We start from the raw sequence: 17076 nt of genomic DNA on the forward strand, positions 1-17076 counted from the left end.
AGGTGTATTTCTTGATTGACTAATGTAAATCTGTCATCTCCTTTTTTTTTTTTTTTTTTATATGGTCTTGATTGACTTTTAGTTCTCTTGTCAAATCTCCAGAATTGCATGAGATAGTAGAAGTCTGAACTCCCAAGCGGATCAGTGCTCCTTGGGCATGCAGTTAGTTCTATTCTTAATGTTATGGACTGTTAGGTTCAATTTGAAAAGCAATCTCAGTTCAAGCCCAGGAGATTGCTTTTGTCATGGGGTTTGCAGCTATTATTATATCTTGTTGTTTCAGTCATTGATGATTCTATATTCAAATGCTCTTTTGTATTTATCTCCTAATAACAAGGTTATAAAACTTGGAAAAACCATCTTTCCAAGTGGAAATTCTCTTCCTAAAATCATGAAGTCTGATAATTTTCCACTTATAAATTCGACTGAATCGTCTCTAATTTTTTGGGTGGTCAAAGATTCTTCTTAAGAGATAAGAGTTAAAGAGGAAATGAACAGACTCTGAGTATGATGAAAAAACAAATGGAGATACTGGAGACCAGGATGATAATTTTGTATCAAGGAAGAATAGGGATCTAGATAATGCATTTGAACTAGATGAGGTAAAGCAACTAAAACCAAACAAAATGGGAAGGAGAATGGCGGGTTGGGTGTTTTTGAATTATATTTTGTCCTTTTGTGATTGGTTCAACCGGTTAGCGCATGCTAATGGCGAAAGACGCGTTAACCTTAAGAGTTTTGGGCCTGGACGACATGGTCAATTAAGATTGGTGGGTTCACGCAATGAATCCACCGGTTCACAGAACACAAACTCATTTTAGATAATTTTTATGGTGAAGGAGAGCATTTCATTGGTTGTTTCAAAAATGACATGTAATAAAAAATTAAAAATTGACAAAAAGGAGAAAATTTCTAGACAATTGTGTTTTAATATATATATATATATATTTACGGTAAGTGTTTCCTCTTACGAAAAAAATGAAAAAAGGTTAGTATTTTCTGGTCTTCTTTAATTTGACAAAAAGTGTTTCCTAATTAGGTTAAACAATGTAGGGATGTAAATGGATAAGATCGGATTCAAATAAGGGTATATCCGAACCCGACCCGACATTGTTCATGTCACATCCGATCTGATCAGATTTGATAGGAGTCGATCTAAATTCGAATCATATCGGATCTTCGGATCAGATTTGATCCGACTTGTTTTCTTTAAAAATTAATAAATTATTAAAATAAAAAATAAAATATACTAATTTAAATAAAGAAAAAACAAAAAATACAAGTATTTTTAATTATTTTCATCATATATATACATGTTTTTATAATCAAATAAATAAATAATATAACAAATTTATAAAAATATAATATAAATAATATATTTATAAATAAATAAATAACACACACACACACACACACACATATATATATATATATATATATATATATATATATATATATATATATATATATATATATGTATTATATATGTTTTATATTTATAAATATAGAACACATCGAATCAGATAGGGAACATTCTGAATCCAATCCGAAAATCCGACCAGAACTGATCCAAATTCAACCAAATAAGATGGGATCATGATCCAATCCATTTCACCCCTAAAACAATGACCCTTTGTCCATAAAATGTCGTTATTAAAAAGGGCAAATTTGTTTCATTACATTTTATCAACTTTATCTTCAGTGGAAAAATAAAAATTATTCATTTGCAAGGCTGGAAGATTGGTATCACTTGATCTGGTAAATACCAAGGGAAAAGGAAACATACGTGAACCACAATCCCATTGAAACTCCCCGCCCCTCCATCTATCGAAAAGCAAACAATCCCAATGTGCTGTTATTCCCGCAAGTTTGCAAATCCATACTGCAGGGGCTATTGTTTCAATAATCAAGATTCAAATTCGGATTTAATTCTGAGGTTCAAATTCAATTAAATATCCGACGGATATTGAAATGTATAAACTGAACTGAAATTTGATTATTTTATCGAATATTCCATGACGTTCGAATTTGAGGGGTTAATAACAAAAACTCAGTATAGAGTATATACACCTCTATAACTTTTATGCACTCATTTCACAATAAAAAAGTTAACTAATTCAAATAACATATATTTTATTAATAAATTTAAATCAATTGGCGGTATCATCTTCATAATTTTTTTTTGTATTGAATCTTCCCAATCATTACTGATGATGTTCATTTTGGAAACTCCCGGTTGGCTAGCAATTCAGATGTTGGCTGAATAATCCCTACCTGGAAGGTGGCTTGGACGCTTAGCTAAATGGTGACAAATTTGATAGGTGGCTCTCATGCCTATCTAAATGGTGATAATCTGGAGAGGTGACTCTGATGCATAGCTGAATGGTGACGAGCTGGAGAGGTGACTTTGATGCCTAATTGGGTGGTGACGAGATGGAGATGTGGCTCTAATGCCTAGCTGAATGGTGACGAGCTGGAGAGGTGGCTTTGATGCTTAACTGAGTGGTGACGAGCTGGAGAAGTGGCTCTGATACCTAACTGAATGGTGACGAGCTGGAGAGGTGGCTTTGATGCCTAACTAAGTAGTGATGAGTTGGAGAGGTGGCTCTGATGCCTAACTGAATGGTGACGAGTTGGAGAGGTGGCTCTAATGCCTAGCTGAATGGTGATGAGCTGGAGAGGTGGCTCTAATGTGACTTGCAAGGAAGTAGTGTCAGAGTGCCTGGGTTGCTTTACCCTAGGTGGGCTACCGTGGGTCTCGCAAAATGCTCCCAGAATCCTCAGCCCACGATGTAGAGGTCCATTCCGCTTTGGAAGGAGGATAACATGCCAGTTAATGAGGCTTACCATTTTCCTCTGATTTGGTCGGGATGAGGATAAGGCCTACTGTTACACGACATGATCCCGAAAGGTTCAAAGACAACTAGAAAACTTCTAGAAACGTAGGTCGTCAGGTTGGTGACAGAGGCAGATTGCCAAGTCGCCAAGTTGGCGATAGAGGTAGATTGCCAGGTCGGCGGCAGAGGTAGGTCGCCAGGTTGGCGATAGAAGATCGCCAGGTCGGCGATAGAGGCAGGTCGCCAAGTCGGCGATAAAAGTAGATCACTAGGTCACCGACAGAGGTAGGTCTCTAGGTTGACAGAAGAAGTAGGCCGCCAGGTCAGCAATAAATGTAGGTTGCCAGGTAGGCAGTAGAAGTAGGTCACCGGGTCGGTGACAGAGGCAGGTTGCTAGGTCGCCACGTCGGTGGAAGAGGTAGGTCATCAGGTCGGCGATAGAAGTAGATGCCAGGTCGACGGCCAAGGTAGGTCTCTAGGTCAGAGACATAAGTAGGTCACTAGGTTGGCGGCAGAGGCAGGTCGCCAGTTGGGACCCCATTTTGGCTAAGGCAAGTTGTCGCCTAGGTGATGGTGGGATGTAGTCCATCTATTCTGATATGACATGTGTCATGATGTCAGTGGAGGGCCAAATCTACCCTCATCAATTGCCCCCCACTCCTGAGCTGAGATCAGCTCAACGAATGGAGTAGATTCGTGCTTCATCGGAGGTCCTTTGGTCTATTACCAACATATTTCGAGGTCGGCTTAGGGGTCCTTGATGTTGAAAGCGGTTTGACTTCCCCTTGTCATATGTGCATCGATGTTAGAATTTTAAGTAGCGGGTCAGTATCACGGCTACACTGTGTCAGTCCTCTAAGGTGCTAGTTGTCTACTCCTATGACAATCCACAAGGAGCTCAACCTACGGGGGCAACTTTACTAACTGCAGGTTGCCAGCTCGCATGGAAACTTTGAAAGGCTCAACCCACAAGGGTGACTACAGTTCGTTGGCTGCCGACTCCTACAAGAACCACGGAGGGCTCGACCTGTAGGGGCGACCTCGTGAACACTGTTGACAAGGCTCATCCGGGCTGATTATGTGTGTCGCCAGGTCGGCGGAGGTAGGTCACCATCTCGGAGGCATAGGCAAATTGCTAGGTCGGTGGAAGTAGGTTGCCAGGTCAGCGGAAGCAGGTCACCAGTTCGGAGGCAGGTCTCTAGGTCGCCAGTTTGGAGGCAGGTCTCCAGGTCGTCAGGTCGTCGGAATTTTGACGGTCTAGTTTTGCTCTTACCACCTCAACCTACAAGCACCTTGGCAAGACCAGCCTGCAAGGGCGACTCCACAACCAACTGGCCATCAACTCCCACATAAATCATGGAGGGCTTGACTTAGGGGGTGGCCTCACATTCTATTGGCCGCCAACTCTCGCAGAGAGCACATAGAGCTCGACATATGGGGGTGGCCTCATAGTTAGGGAGATTTTGTCCAAGCAAGACTGCGAGAACTCGTTTGGGATAATCATTTTGTTCCTGCCCCCCTAGGTTCTTTCGATCAGGCGCTATTGTTGTTGCTTGAAGATGTTATTACTTGAGGATTAGAGAATCGAGTGAGGACATAGCCTTTTGTAGCGTTTCCAATAGACGACACCAATTGATGATGCGCATTTTGGCAGCTCTCAGTTGGCTAATGACTCAGATGCCTGACTGAATAATCCTTACCTGGAAGGTGGCTTGGACACCTAGCTGAATGGTTCCTACCTGGAAGGTGGCTTGGACGCCTAGCTAAATGGTGACAAGCTAGAGAGGTGGCTCTGATGCCTAGCTAAATGGTGACGAGCTGGAGAGGTGGCTCTGATGCCTAACTGAGCGGTGATGAGCTGGAGATGTGGCTTTGATGCCTAATTAAGTGGTGACGAGTTGGAGATGTGGCTTTGATGCCTAGATAAATGGTGACAAACTGGAGAGGTGGTTTTGATGCATAGATGAATGGTGACAAGCTGGAGAGGTGGCTTTGATGCCTAACTGGGTGGTGATGAGCTCGAGAGGTGGTTCTGATGCCTAGCTGAATGGTGATGTGCTGGAGAGGTGGCTCTGATGCCTAATTGAGTGGTGACGAGCTGGATAGGTGGCTCTGATGCCTAGCTAAATGGTGACGAGCTAGAGAGGTGGCTCTGATGCCTAGCTGAATGGTGGCGAGCTGGAGAGGTGGCTCTGATGCCTAGCTGAATGGTGATGAGCTGGAGAGGTGTCTCTTATACCTAGTTGAATGGTGACGAGCTAGAGAGGTGGCTCTGATGCCTAGCTGAATCGTGACAAGCTGGAGAGGTGGCTCTAATGTGGCCTGCAAGGAAATAGTGTCAGAGTGCCTGGGTTGCTTTACCTAAGGTGGGCACTCCGATGCTTAAATTAGCGAATTAGAGATTTTAAGATAGCTAAATGTGAGAGAGTTGGAGAGCTGCGGGAACTAAAAATTGCGCATCTACCTAGGTCTTAAGGGCTAATGCCTTATATAGTTGGGCTGCCACGGGTCTTGTGAAACACTCTCGAAATCCTTGACCCATGACGTAGAGGTTTGTTTCGCTTTGGAAGGAGGATAACGTGCCAGTTAATAAGGCTTACCGTTTCCCTCCGATTCGGGCAGGATGACGATAAGGCCTACGATTACGTGGTGTGATCCTGAAAGGTTCGGAGACAACTAGCAAGCTTCTAGAAAGGTAGGTCATCAAGTTGGCGACAAAGGCAGATCGCCAGGTTGCTAGGTCGGCGACAAAGGCAAGTCGCCAGGTCGCCAAGTCGATGACAGAGGTAGGTCACCAGGTCAGTGATAGACGTAGATCGCCAGGTCGGCAGCAAAGGCAGGTCTATAGGCTGGCGGTAGAAGTAGGTCGTCAGGTCAGCAGTAGAAGTAGGTCACCAGGTTGGCGGCAGAGGCAGGTCATCAGCTGGGACCCCATTTTGGCTAAGGCAAGTTGTCGCCTAGGTGATGCTAGGATGTAGTCCAACTGTTCTGATATGCCATGTGTCATGATGTTAGTGGAGGACTAAATCTGCCCTTATCAATTACATTATAGTAAAAATAAATAAAAACATATTAAAATAATTATTTTATTAATAGATTAAATTAAAGCTTTCTGTACGTACGATCAAATTTAAAATCAATGCATTACATATCTTAAATTTTATTATTTATAATTTATAAATGCAATAAAAAAACTTATCTCTTTGACACACACATTATCTTAAATTTTAAATCTTTGCCTCCAGGTTTCTGGTTGCCTATTCAACAAGCCGGGTTGAACGTTTTAGACTCTGCCACATCACCATATACATGTATTAGGTATATATATTTATATACATATGTATATATGTGTATAAATATATATTTTATCAAAAAATAATGTATAAATATATTTTAGATATGTTACATGTATTTTTATATTTAATTTATATTTTTTAAATTAGTTTTTAATTTTTTTATTTATAAAGAATATTAAAAATGCAATTTGAGGTCAAAAAAGGTTTTTTTTTTCAAAAAATAACGAGGCAAGGCACCTATGGCCCATTGGGACACATAGATCTCAAAAAGTTACCCAAAATAAAAAAAAAAATACCCCAATCGGATATCGGAGTGCAAAGTTATGGCCTCCGAAAGTTTGTATACATTGAGTGTGCAATGGTTGAACTGAATGTGTCGAACCAATGTTCAAAATATCAATACATGGTGATATGCTGGTAGAGCATATTGGTCTATATTGGTACTGTTTTTATGTTTTCTTTTTATTTTTTGAAACTGGTTCAAAGGGGCCAGTTTAAGGCTGGTCTACCCCTGAACCAGTTGTCGACCCGAAACACCTCCTAGAAGGGCACATCGGGAAATCTCTGATACGATACATATCGATTGATACATGACAAAATTTTGATCCTTGAATCGAACGGTTCTTAACCAAATCAATGATTTTTTTACCATCTAATTAAACCAAACCCAAAATCTTGATCGAGTGACTGTTCAAACGATTCCAACGGGTTGAAAAGACTATATATATATATATATATATATATATATATATATATATATATATATATGTAAAGGTGGTTAACCGCGTATCTTGAGAGAGAAGAGCAGGACGATGTAAGTGCAGCTTCCCCAAGTCCCCAACAATCAATCCGAGGATGCAATGCAAATACAATCCGATAGTTACGTGCAACCATGCATCTTGGAATTGGGAGGCGGGCTGCAATTGCTTGTTTCATCGGCTTGGCTTTATTACATGGTGTCTTCCAAATGAGTGGAAGCTGCCGCTGATTTGCATGCGTTAATCTCTCCATCCCATTCCCCAGCAGAGTCGGACCCAGACAATGGCTGCACCTTCCTAGCTAGCAACCAAGATTGTTCGTGCATGGTATAAATAGCAAACACTACTCTACTCGGACTACATGGAAGCTTTAGCCATTTGTCCAGCAGCTGGATTAAGCTAATTAATTCAATTCTTACATGACTCACTGCACTGGTGACTTCTCTTGTATGTGTAATTTTCCAATTAATGATGCGTTTGTTGTTCTGCGTCGACGCAAGCTAGCTGCACAACATTATTGTCTTTACATATGGTAAAGTTTTGCAGACAGGAAGATGGTGCCTTGTAATTTTAATGGTTCAGAATAGTACAACTCCGGTTTGCTTGAGTTCAACAATTTCAACTACATTCAGAATTTAACAGCAGTACTGACATGAAAGGAGCTAGCTTCCAGCCTGACAGGATATCTAAGTATAACCTCCTTAATTGGTGATCAGACAAATTAACAGAATGTAGACAGTCATTATGCTATACAATCTTGACACTTCATTACAGCCGGTCATGTTGACAAGTTATGCTACACTATGTGATACAAATTAATATATATATATATGACTCACATGAGATGGGTTTTACCAAGCTTGAAGGAGACTGAAGATGCATGGTATGGCTTCCGGTCCCAAGAGCATAATGTGATCATGGATTCAAGGTCCTACTGAAGGCCTTGATGGGTGACAAGAAAATTTTATAAATCCCCAAGTATGTCTACTGTCGCCATAAATATTGGGAACTATTAAAGGTGATCAATTGATTGTAATTAGATTAATTCCTTGTAAAAGGCTTCTGTCTCAGAAAACACAGAAAGCTAGGTTGATTCCATCATTGCAAGCCCTTGTGAGAAACCAAAAGAAAACCATATATTAAGACTGTAGTTATACTTTGGTGCAATTCTCATTTAAATAACACGTACATGGAACAAAATATTTTTATAAGATTTCTTTATTGGAAAAATAAAAAAAAGAAGGGTCTAAAGGAAAGCCATGAAAGATGTTTGGGGATTCAATGATTTCTTATACCCCAACCAAAAGGAAATTAATTAAAGGAGGGTTTGAGTGTTTGGGTGATGACCCACTGAATCATGATCATCCAGACCCTTCAATTGGTGCTGGTGGGTCACTCTGCATGGATGTCTGAGCTGATCGGGAGTGTTTTGGTTGTGACCCCATTGAATCATGATCCAGACCCTTCAATTGGTGGGTCAGGCTGCATGCATGGATGTCTAAGCTGATCGGCCGGGAGTTGGGTTGATTGAAAATGAGAGACACCTTGGGTTCATTGCATAGTACGACAATAGTTAGAATATTTACCAGAGCACTATTTATTGAATGATGTCGTTGGAATTGGCAAAGTTTGGAAGACATGATTCATACCACCTAGATTTCTGAATGGTCCCAAAACAGTCCAGATCATCCCATGTTTAACCCTTGAGCGTTTAAGCTCCCTAAGCTTGTATATATAGATATCAGGGACCCAGTTTTCTCTATCTGCAAGCAAGTTAATTGGCACAGAATTCCATGGAAGGACTCTGGCACGATCATACTATGGGCGTTACCGCCGAGACAGATTTCTGTGATACCTTCTCATCCTTCGGCATAGGCACACAAGATCAAGAGCAAGACGAAGACCGGTACTCGGAGTTCGAGTTTGGCCATGTCATTCCTGAGTACCCGACTACTGATACTACCGACGATCATGATGAATCTGATTTCGAGTTCGGTTGCATCACACCAGACTCTCCGGCTAATGATCCGGACAAGAACTACCCAGCTGACGTTTTGTTCTACAATGGTCGGCTTCTACCACATGCGTTTCCATTTCAACCGGTAAAAGTTGCCGGGAGTGGGTGTTCTCGACTGAGCCGTTGCACCAGCAGCAGCGTTAGTAGCAGGGACTCATTCATGTCGTCTCGTAGCAACAGCAGCAATAGTAGAAGCAGCTGCTGCAGTAGTGCTCGAACGAGCTACAGCGAAAACTCAGAGAGGAGACCATCCATTTCGGACAAGAGAGTTGCAGCTCGACCACCAATTACTGGAATGAGAAACCAGGCGAATGGACCCATGCCGCCTCATCAAAGATGGCAGTTTATAGCGCCAGCACCAATTTTGACACCATCCAAGGAGGTTTCCTGCAGAAAGAAGACTGAAATTTTGGTGCAAGAAGACCTGAAATCCAAGAAAAAAGTCAAGGGTAAGAAGAAATCTGCACGCTCATCGTCTGGCTGGCAGTTTCTCCGATCATTTTTGTTAGCTTGCAGAGAATGCCACTCTCTCCAGCCGACCTTGAAAGAGAATCTGTAAATAGATATATATAGATATCGAGTAACGGCTATTTATGGTTCTGGGGATTCTCATTATCTGCGTGAAATCGCTTGATTACTGGGTTTGTAATAATTTCTTCTTCATTCCATAATTCTCTGATCTGCTACATGTTCACTTGTAAAAAAAAAAAAAACATTACAAAGTCAATTGTTTTACCTTTGCAACCGATTGAGTTTCTTTTCCCTTAATTCTTTAACAGTTAAGAACTGCTTCTAGGCAGCTTTAATTAATGGTTACCACAACGCCACCACCAATTGATCGAGCTGTTAAGGTTTGTTTACAGCGTTGCAATATCACTAGCTTAATTAATTCAGCTTTTTCTTTAATATTCCGCAATGGAGAAAGATATAAGATGCCGCTGGGTCATCAGGGTCTCTCCTTCTTGAGCTGTAGTAAGTCCTTAACGAGGTTCAACAAATCTTATTTATTCCACGAGGAAAACTATCACCCGCCTTAGAAAACCGGGGACTCTCGCGCGTCCGATCGAGTTTTGCAGCATGAAAAACCACGCTTATATTGTTATATATCCAAACCCAGCTTCCTTGATCTTCTCAAATTTCAATTCATCAACACTTATAAGTTTTAACCACTCCACTGGTGGTGTCAATTATCCATCTCTTATAACCTTTGATCTTCTCTAGGGTGCTTTATTACTATTCTAGGGCCTTACATAGAAGGTTGCTATTAACGCTTAAATATGGAAATAAGCGGGGGGGTAATAAAAGAATAGAAGGCGCTTCGTCAAAGCAGAACAGGGAATCCTGGTCTAAGTACTGTTTATTCATGGAAAGCTCTCGAGGCAGGCTCCAAAGCCCATTCGAAGTTAGCTCTTAATTGCTTATTTTTAAGGCCACACTGTTTAATTCATGGACTGCATGGTGTCCAAATAATGGTCTAAACCAAGAATTACTCAATTACAAATGTGGGGTAGATATTCAAGAATTTGTCCCATTCTCCGTCGTAAATTAATTTTTACATTGACAAAGTTGTTGAAAATAGTCGGCATCATAAGTAAATTTTGATCAGACTGTTTATAATATTTTATTCTCTTAATGACCAGGCAACCTCATTACTGAATTTCCTGTGGAACAAAATGACGAATTGACTTTGGATGAAGGAGAAAAATGGATGTCTCGGGTAGAAATAGAATTAATCATTTCAGGTTCTTAAAGCATGGAGTTGGGATCTCTCTCTCTCTCTCTCTCTCTCTCCAGTGTGGTGTCTCTCTCCAAATGGGAATAATACGGTATTCAACATTTTATATCTCTTACACCATGCAGTACTGAGATTTTTAAGCGTGATTTTCCCTACAACTCCCAATATGCGTGCTGCATGGTCCAAAACACTTGAATGCTTGTGTTTCCCTTCTTTGCTTTCTTAATTCTTGTTATTGATTGTACGCGTTGTGGTTATTGTAATCGTTTATATATAGTTTCTCTGAAAGGATCTCTCTACATTTCTTTAAATCAAACGGAAAACAAGAGCAGATGATTGGTCCAAAGATTTTATTGAACTTCCATGAGAAACGAGTCAAGCAAACTAGGATTAGTGTCTTAAATCTTGAAATAAAAACTGGCGGGAGTGATGATCATTACAAGTTTAAAGGATAAAGCTTATTTATAGATGCATAACAGATGAAGGTAAAGTCCCATGCAATGACAGAAAATAGTAAATGGGAATTGAGACATTCAAGTAGGAAAAAAGGACCAAATTTGCCTGCACATAGAGTGGTACATCATCTCACCCTTATATCATTATCCAATTATTCCAAAAAGGTTTCCATGATATCAGAATAGATGCCAGCTTCAGAACCTCTATAGTCCATAGGATGGTGTGGATGATGATCTAGAGAAGAGGAAGATGATGATGAAGCCATTCTTGCGGGTAATGTAAAACTCCTCTTGAACTTGTTTTCCATCTTCCGGACATTGTTTGAATGGCTCTCCAAGCTCAAGTAATCAGTAGGGTTTGCATAACCAGGATTCTCACTTCCATTTCCGTGCTGGTTCTGTGAGTTAGAAGCTTCAGACATGACCTTATTAGATTCATCGGTTCTAACACAGAGGTTCATTGCAGACATAGAATTCTTCCCTGCAAGAACAAGGGGATGGTGTTGTTGGTTTGGCTTGTTCCCCAAGCCCTCGGGCCCGAACAGAAGCTTAGCATCATCAGCCCGACCACTAAGAGCATTGAAGAAGGAGAGCCCATTTGGCCATTTTAAGTCTGAGTCATGATCTGCAATCATGTTGTTGACTTGGGTCTCTGATGAATGGGGTAGGAGAAAGAGATGTGTTTCATCTTTGGTCTGTGGCAGCCCAAGGCGAGAAACATTATGGAAATTTGGGGAACCCATGACAGAAGTTGCAGTAGGGAGTGGCCTTTGGCTCCAATTGAAAATGGGAGCAGGGGGCCGGCTTGGCCCTGCCACTTGCTTTGAAGGAGTAGAGGTTGAGGAAGAAGTGTTCCTTGTTGAAGAGAAGAGCTGGGAGAGGTAGAAGCCAGATTGGTAGCCAAGAGATTCAAAGGTATGTCTCATTCTCAGCACAAAATGCAAGTCTTCAGGTATCTGAGGAGGATAGATGTTATTAACCCCCGTGTTATTCAAACAATGAAGGCGTAAATGGTTCACAAAATCTAAATGATCATTGCGAAAAATAAAAAAGAAAGAAAAAAGCACAGATTAAGCTTTAATCATAACTGAGCTAAAAAGCAGAAAGAAAAAAAGGTAAAGGTAAAGGTAAAAGGAAAAGAAAATAGTAACTCACAATCTTGCAGGATCCCAATTGTAGAAGGCCATGGCCAGCTTGAATCACAGCAATGGTCTATCCAAGACAGATTACAAAAGACAAATCTAAGCTATTAAAAGGAAATAAATTGCAAATTACACAAAACGACATTGGCATACATGATTTTGTCCACACCTGAATTCCTGAGTTAAACTGATCAGTCCATTCAGGAGGAAGCTGCAATTACATCAAGTAGAGGACATTAAACAATCATTACGATGGTTACATTTAGGAAAGAGTGAAGCCCATCTGAGGCAGAGGAGTGTGCAAGCTTCTACGCCTTGACATTCTAAAAATTTTTAACCTTGCAGTGAAGTGGGGGTTGGGGAAAGAGAAGGTAGGAGGCTACATACAGCATCAAAAGAGCTTTGCCAGTAGTTGGAGATGTTTGGCTCACATTCAGAAGGTTCTTTGAAAACCCATTTGTGACACTTATCAGAAGCAACCTTACCCATCAACCTGTTCAAATCGATGAACCAGGCATAACCACATTTATGAGATAATTAGATAACTATATTTTTTCCACACCGAAATGGAGAAACAAAAGAAACTGAACTGAAGAAAGAAAAAATAAATAAATAAAAGAAACACCTACCCAGTACCCACCCTTCTCCATAATTATACAACTGAATGGACATTTTGCTGAAGGCCTTTCTGACTGGATCCTCCCCATCTATATCTTCCAGACACTCGGCAACTCTTCCTCGGCAAAACCCATCTTCCCACATTAACATCCTACAAAAATGAAAACCCAGCTCAGAAAAAGAGAAGTGGAAGTAAAACCCAGATCGTGTAATCTTCAGGGCCCATCTTTATCTAAATTATCCATCTCTGTCCTTTAGTCCCCTGTTTTCTACCCTCTGTTTCTGCAAGTACAAGAGTAAACAGAAACCATACTCACAAGCTACCGTTGTCCTCGCCAACCTTGCATCCATTACCACCTCTACTTCTCCTGCAATCAGGATAGAAACTCATTTACGGAAAAAAAAAGAGCAGAAAAAGTACTGAGAGATTAGTTAAATTCCACAGAAGAGCAGCAGAGTGTGTCTAACATACGGGCGTGGTCGAATGGTCCAGAAGACGGCGTAAGTCCAGTCTGAACAGAGACAGACACTCCTGAGGGCCTCGTGCAGGGCCATCATCCCAACCGCTTCTTTGCTCCTGTCTGATGCTCCTGAGCCCACCATCTCTTCCCTCACTACTTTTTTTCCTCGTTCACTTCACAACAACTCCTCTTTTTCTCTTTCTATCTCTCTTAATCTTCGAATAGTTATAGCGTATGTGAATTCCTCTAACCAAGCCCTTTTATCTTCTTCAGCAACTCTAATGTCCTTACCAACTGCAGAGAAGATCCTTTCTTCATTTCTCTCTCTCTCTCTCTCTCTCTTCTCTCTCTCTCTCTAGCACTTCCCCTTTTGCTTCTCCAACTCCCAAGTAATCAGGTTTGGTAAACTCAGAAAGGTAAAAAAATATGAGAGAGAGATTATGAACCGTGCATGGTGCGGGTGGAGAGCTGATGATAGTTGTTGTAGTTGGCTATATATTAACCATTAAAAAATAATCTCTGAGACAGCTTTTATACGTTCTTTCTAGCAAAGCTCAGTGACAGTGAGGAGGCAAAGAAAAGGAGACTAGTTCCAATGACCGAATTACCTTCTTGCCCTTGGGCTTACAGGATGAGATCATGAGAAGTGTATCAAGCCCTAGCATCCAAATTCCACAACCCATCATACCAACTGGACCAGGTCGGGTTCAAGAACCAAAGCTCTGTGGCCTGTGATTGAGTTGTATATTGCCCCCAGTGTACTGGAGACATGGTACTGGATTAGAATTTATTCCTCTGCAACGTAGCTGGTTCATTAGTTTGTGCAAGAAAGTCTAATTCAATTGTTCAAACCATATTTATTGCTTCGGTTAGTTAGAGGTTGTAAAAATATACTTGGTTAGAATTAGATTGGGCTTGGGTCACTCTTGATCAATAATCTGGACTAAAAATGTCTAAACAAAGTCTACCCATGTTCTTTTTAATGGAGAATTGTTTAGGTCTGGTGGGTCAGCTGAAGTCTGAACCCCTAGAAAAAGCAGATGGGTCTTGACTCTTGAAGGTGTATGCCCATATTTAAATGCAGGTAATGAAGTATAGAATTATAGATAGATGAGAACCCAACTTCGTCTACATTCAAAATTGGCTTAGGGCATAGATTATAGGTTGGTCTTTTAGCCTCTTAGCTTAGGGCATTTCATTTCATGGAGGGCAATCAAGGCAAACCAAAGTGGCATGGAATGTAAAATAGTACAGGGGGTGCTTAAACAAATGTGAGGATTTGGATTTAGCCTCTTAGCTTAGGACATTTCATTTCATGTGAGGATTTGGATTTGGGTTAGTGCTTAAACAAATGTAAAATAGTACAGGGGGTGTCAGTTGAAAGGACCCCCTTGGGGGGGCACAATGGTAATTTTGGGGCCTTAACAAACTAAATTAAGCTGTGATAAGGGCAAAGGCAAGCAGGTGGTACAGTTTAGGGGTTGGGATGTCACGTGCGCCACGTGACATGGCAGAGGGAGCGGTGCTTCGTTAAGCATAAAGAAAGAAAAGAAAGGGGGGGTGGGAGGAAAGGAGTGAAGGATTACAGAACAGACTACAGAGTGAAGATAGAGTCGTAGAGGTTTGTTTGATTGATAAATTTGATAATAAAATAATAAAAAAAAGGGGGTTGAATTGATAAAAATAAATAATAATAATAAAAATAAAGAGGGGAGGGTGGAGGAAGAGGAAGTGCGCACGAATTGCGGTGCGCTGCGCCCCCTCCAGACGACATACTTCTCCTAATCAAAAATAGGAAAATAATAAATCATCTCATTCTCATCAATCTCTCATCCTTCCTCCGCTTTGACCGCCCGTGGCTTCAGCCCCCGCCTCACTGACCATATCTCTTTGTAGGACCACTATCTTTATCTCTCCTCCAACTCCACCTTACCTTTTCCTAAAAACCTTCTCTCTCTCCCTCTCTCTCTCTCTCTCATAAGGGTACCTATTTCCCCACCTATTTCCCCATTCTTGTGGGACTTGTGGACTCAAATCCTTCGTGGTAGGATCAATAAAATATTTGAAAGAAATCTTTCATTCCAATCCACTGAGGGGTATTATTTATTATTTTTTGGGTATAACCTCACAATTTTTTTTTTTTTGTAAATAAATATTTTTGCAAGTGTTTAATCTTAGGGTATTAATTGAACACAATAAAGATATTGTTTATAAGCTCTTTGCGTATGTTTCCCTCCAATCCTCTATGAAGGAATCTACGTGAAATATTCTAAAGTCTCTCCTATTATAATTTAAAAAACCAAACCAAGGATAGATTAACAAGGATATATTAAAAAAGAGTACTAAAACCCATGAAAAACTTCTTTTAGTTATTTATTTATGAGTGAAAAATCATGCAAAACGGAAAACGGGTGGATTGAGAAAATTTTTCTCAAGATTAACACATGACTGGTTAAACATTCTGCCCAATTAATGCATGCCGTTGGTGGACTGGCATTGCAAGCTGGTTTGGATCCAATTAGCTTATGTATTTGTACTTCACTAGTTGTAGAGCTTTAAACTATTTTATTGATCACACAATTGAAGATTAAGTCCAAAGTTTATTGCCAAAGGAACTGCAGCTAGACAATGGACTTTGGATCTTCACACAAATCCCATATGTTGGGAATACAGTGTGTATGTGTGAGAGACAAAGAGAAGAGATGATTAGTTATACTAATTAAGAAAAGTAATTAGCTGGTGATTAAAGAAATAAAGAGATAGATCAAATTAATAAATGAGAAAGGAAAAAAGGTATAATTTAGGAGGCATTACTGGGTGGAAAGCAAATGTTAGGCTGATGATGAGGATTTGGAGCTTGAAAATGGCTACCTTGTCCATGTCAACTGCAGAGGTTGCGTTCATGTCAATTCACCCCTCCCAAGACCTCGGTAGCCGAGATGCGCAATGTATTATGGCCTTTATGGCCATAAGAGTTGTAAAAGTAAAACATTTTGGCTCCTTTTTACTTGCCACCTTTCCCATATCGAAAGGATGGGAACCCCATTATTATTTTGCTCTTTTGTTTGTCTGTTTTCTTGTTCATCGTCATTGCACCCAGCTCAACCAAGCTGTATCTTAATTACAGGGGTTTTGACTTTTGAGCACATCACGCCCACTGTTTAAGAAAATACTTGGCTCCTACAACTATGGTGGGCATGCATCCTACCCCTTTAGGGTTTTAGGATTTAAGACTTAGGATTTATAGATTAAAAATCTAAAGTTTAGATTTAGGATTTAGAATTAAGGTTTAAGGGTTTAGCATTTAAGATTTAGGATTAGGATTTAGATTTTAAAGGTTTAAGATTTAGGACCAAGGTTTTAAGGTTTATTGCATGTCGTCCGATGTGGTAGGAGCCAAGTATAACCCCCTCTTTAATGGAATCTTTCAATGCATCACTTATTAGAGCTATTTTGTATAAGTTTTGATAGATTCAGCTACTTTTTATAATTCTATTGTTAGTTTCGTCATTTATCCTTTTTTAGTTTCCTCATCTTACGGGATTTATACTCTAATTTTTCCAACACCTGTTCCAATGTGTATGATTTTGCTTGCTAAAACAAATAAAATCAACGTTTTTGATGAATAAAATACTAAACAAATGGAATGGCCAAATAGATAATGATGATGATGGTGATGGTGGTGGTTTATTGCTTTCAAGTATCTCTTAGTAGCTAATCTTGAGTAGTATAATATGACTTGTGATCCTTTCGGTGT

At 40.3% G+C, this 17076-nt stretch overlaps 2 protein-coding genes across 2 annotated transcripts; one reads left to right on the top strand and one right to left on the bottom strand.

Annotated features, from left to right (window-relative positions):
• The first annotated feature begins 8711 nt into the window (after positions 1-8711).
• On the top strand, positions 8712-9467 carry LOC148875949 (uncharacterized). Its single transcript, XM_088965900.1, has one exon. The coding sequence runs from the start codon at positions 8712-8714 to the stop codon at positions 9465-9467; it is 756 nt and encodes a 251-aa protein (XP_088822026.1).
• A 1533-nt stretch (positions 9468-11000) lies between these two features.
• Positions 11001-13826, bottom strand: LOC148875950 (protein RICE SALT SENSITIVE 3-like). The gene is made up of 7 exons (XM_088943104.1): positions 13331-13826; positions 13176-13226; positions 12881-13009; positions 12628-12733; positions 12410-12451; positions 12254-12310; positions 11001-12054 (listed from the first exon to the last, which is right to left on the bottom strand). Exons 1-7 carry the CDS (start codon positions 13459-13461, stop codon positions 11251-11253), a joined length of 1320 nt encoding a protein of 439 aa, XP_088799230.1. The 5' UTR covers positions 13462-13826; the 3' UTR covers positions 11001-11250.
• Between the last annotated feature and the right edge of the window lie 3250 nt (positions 13827-17076).

The sequence above is a fragment of the Nelumbo lutea genome, chromosome 1 (assembly GCF_056320005.1).
Source record: "Nelumbo lutea isolate HS-2025 chromosome 1, American lotus-T2T, whole genome shotgun sequence".
NCBI lineage: Eukaryota > Viridiplantae > Streptophyta > Magnoliopsida > Proteales > Nelumbonaceae > Nelumbo > Nelumbo lutea.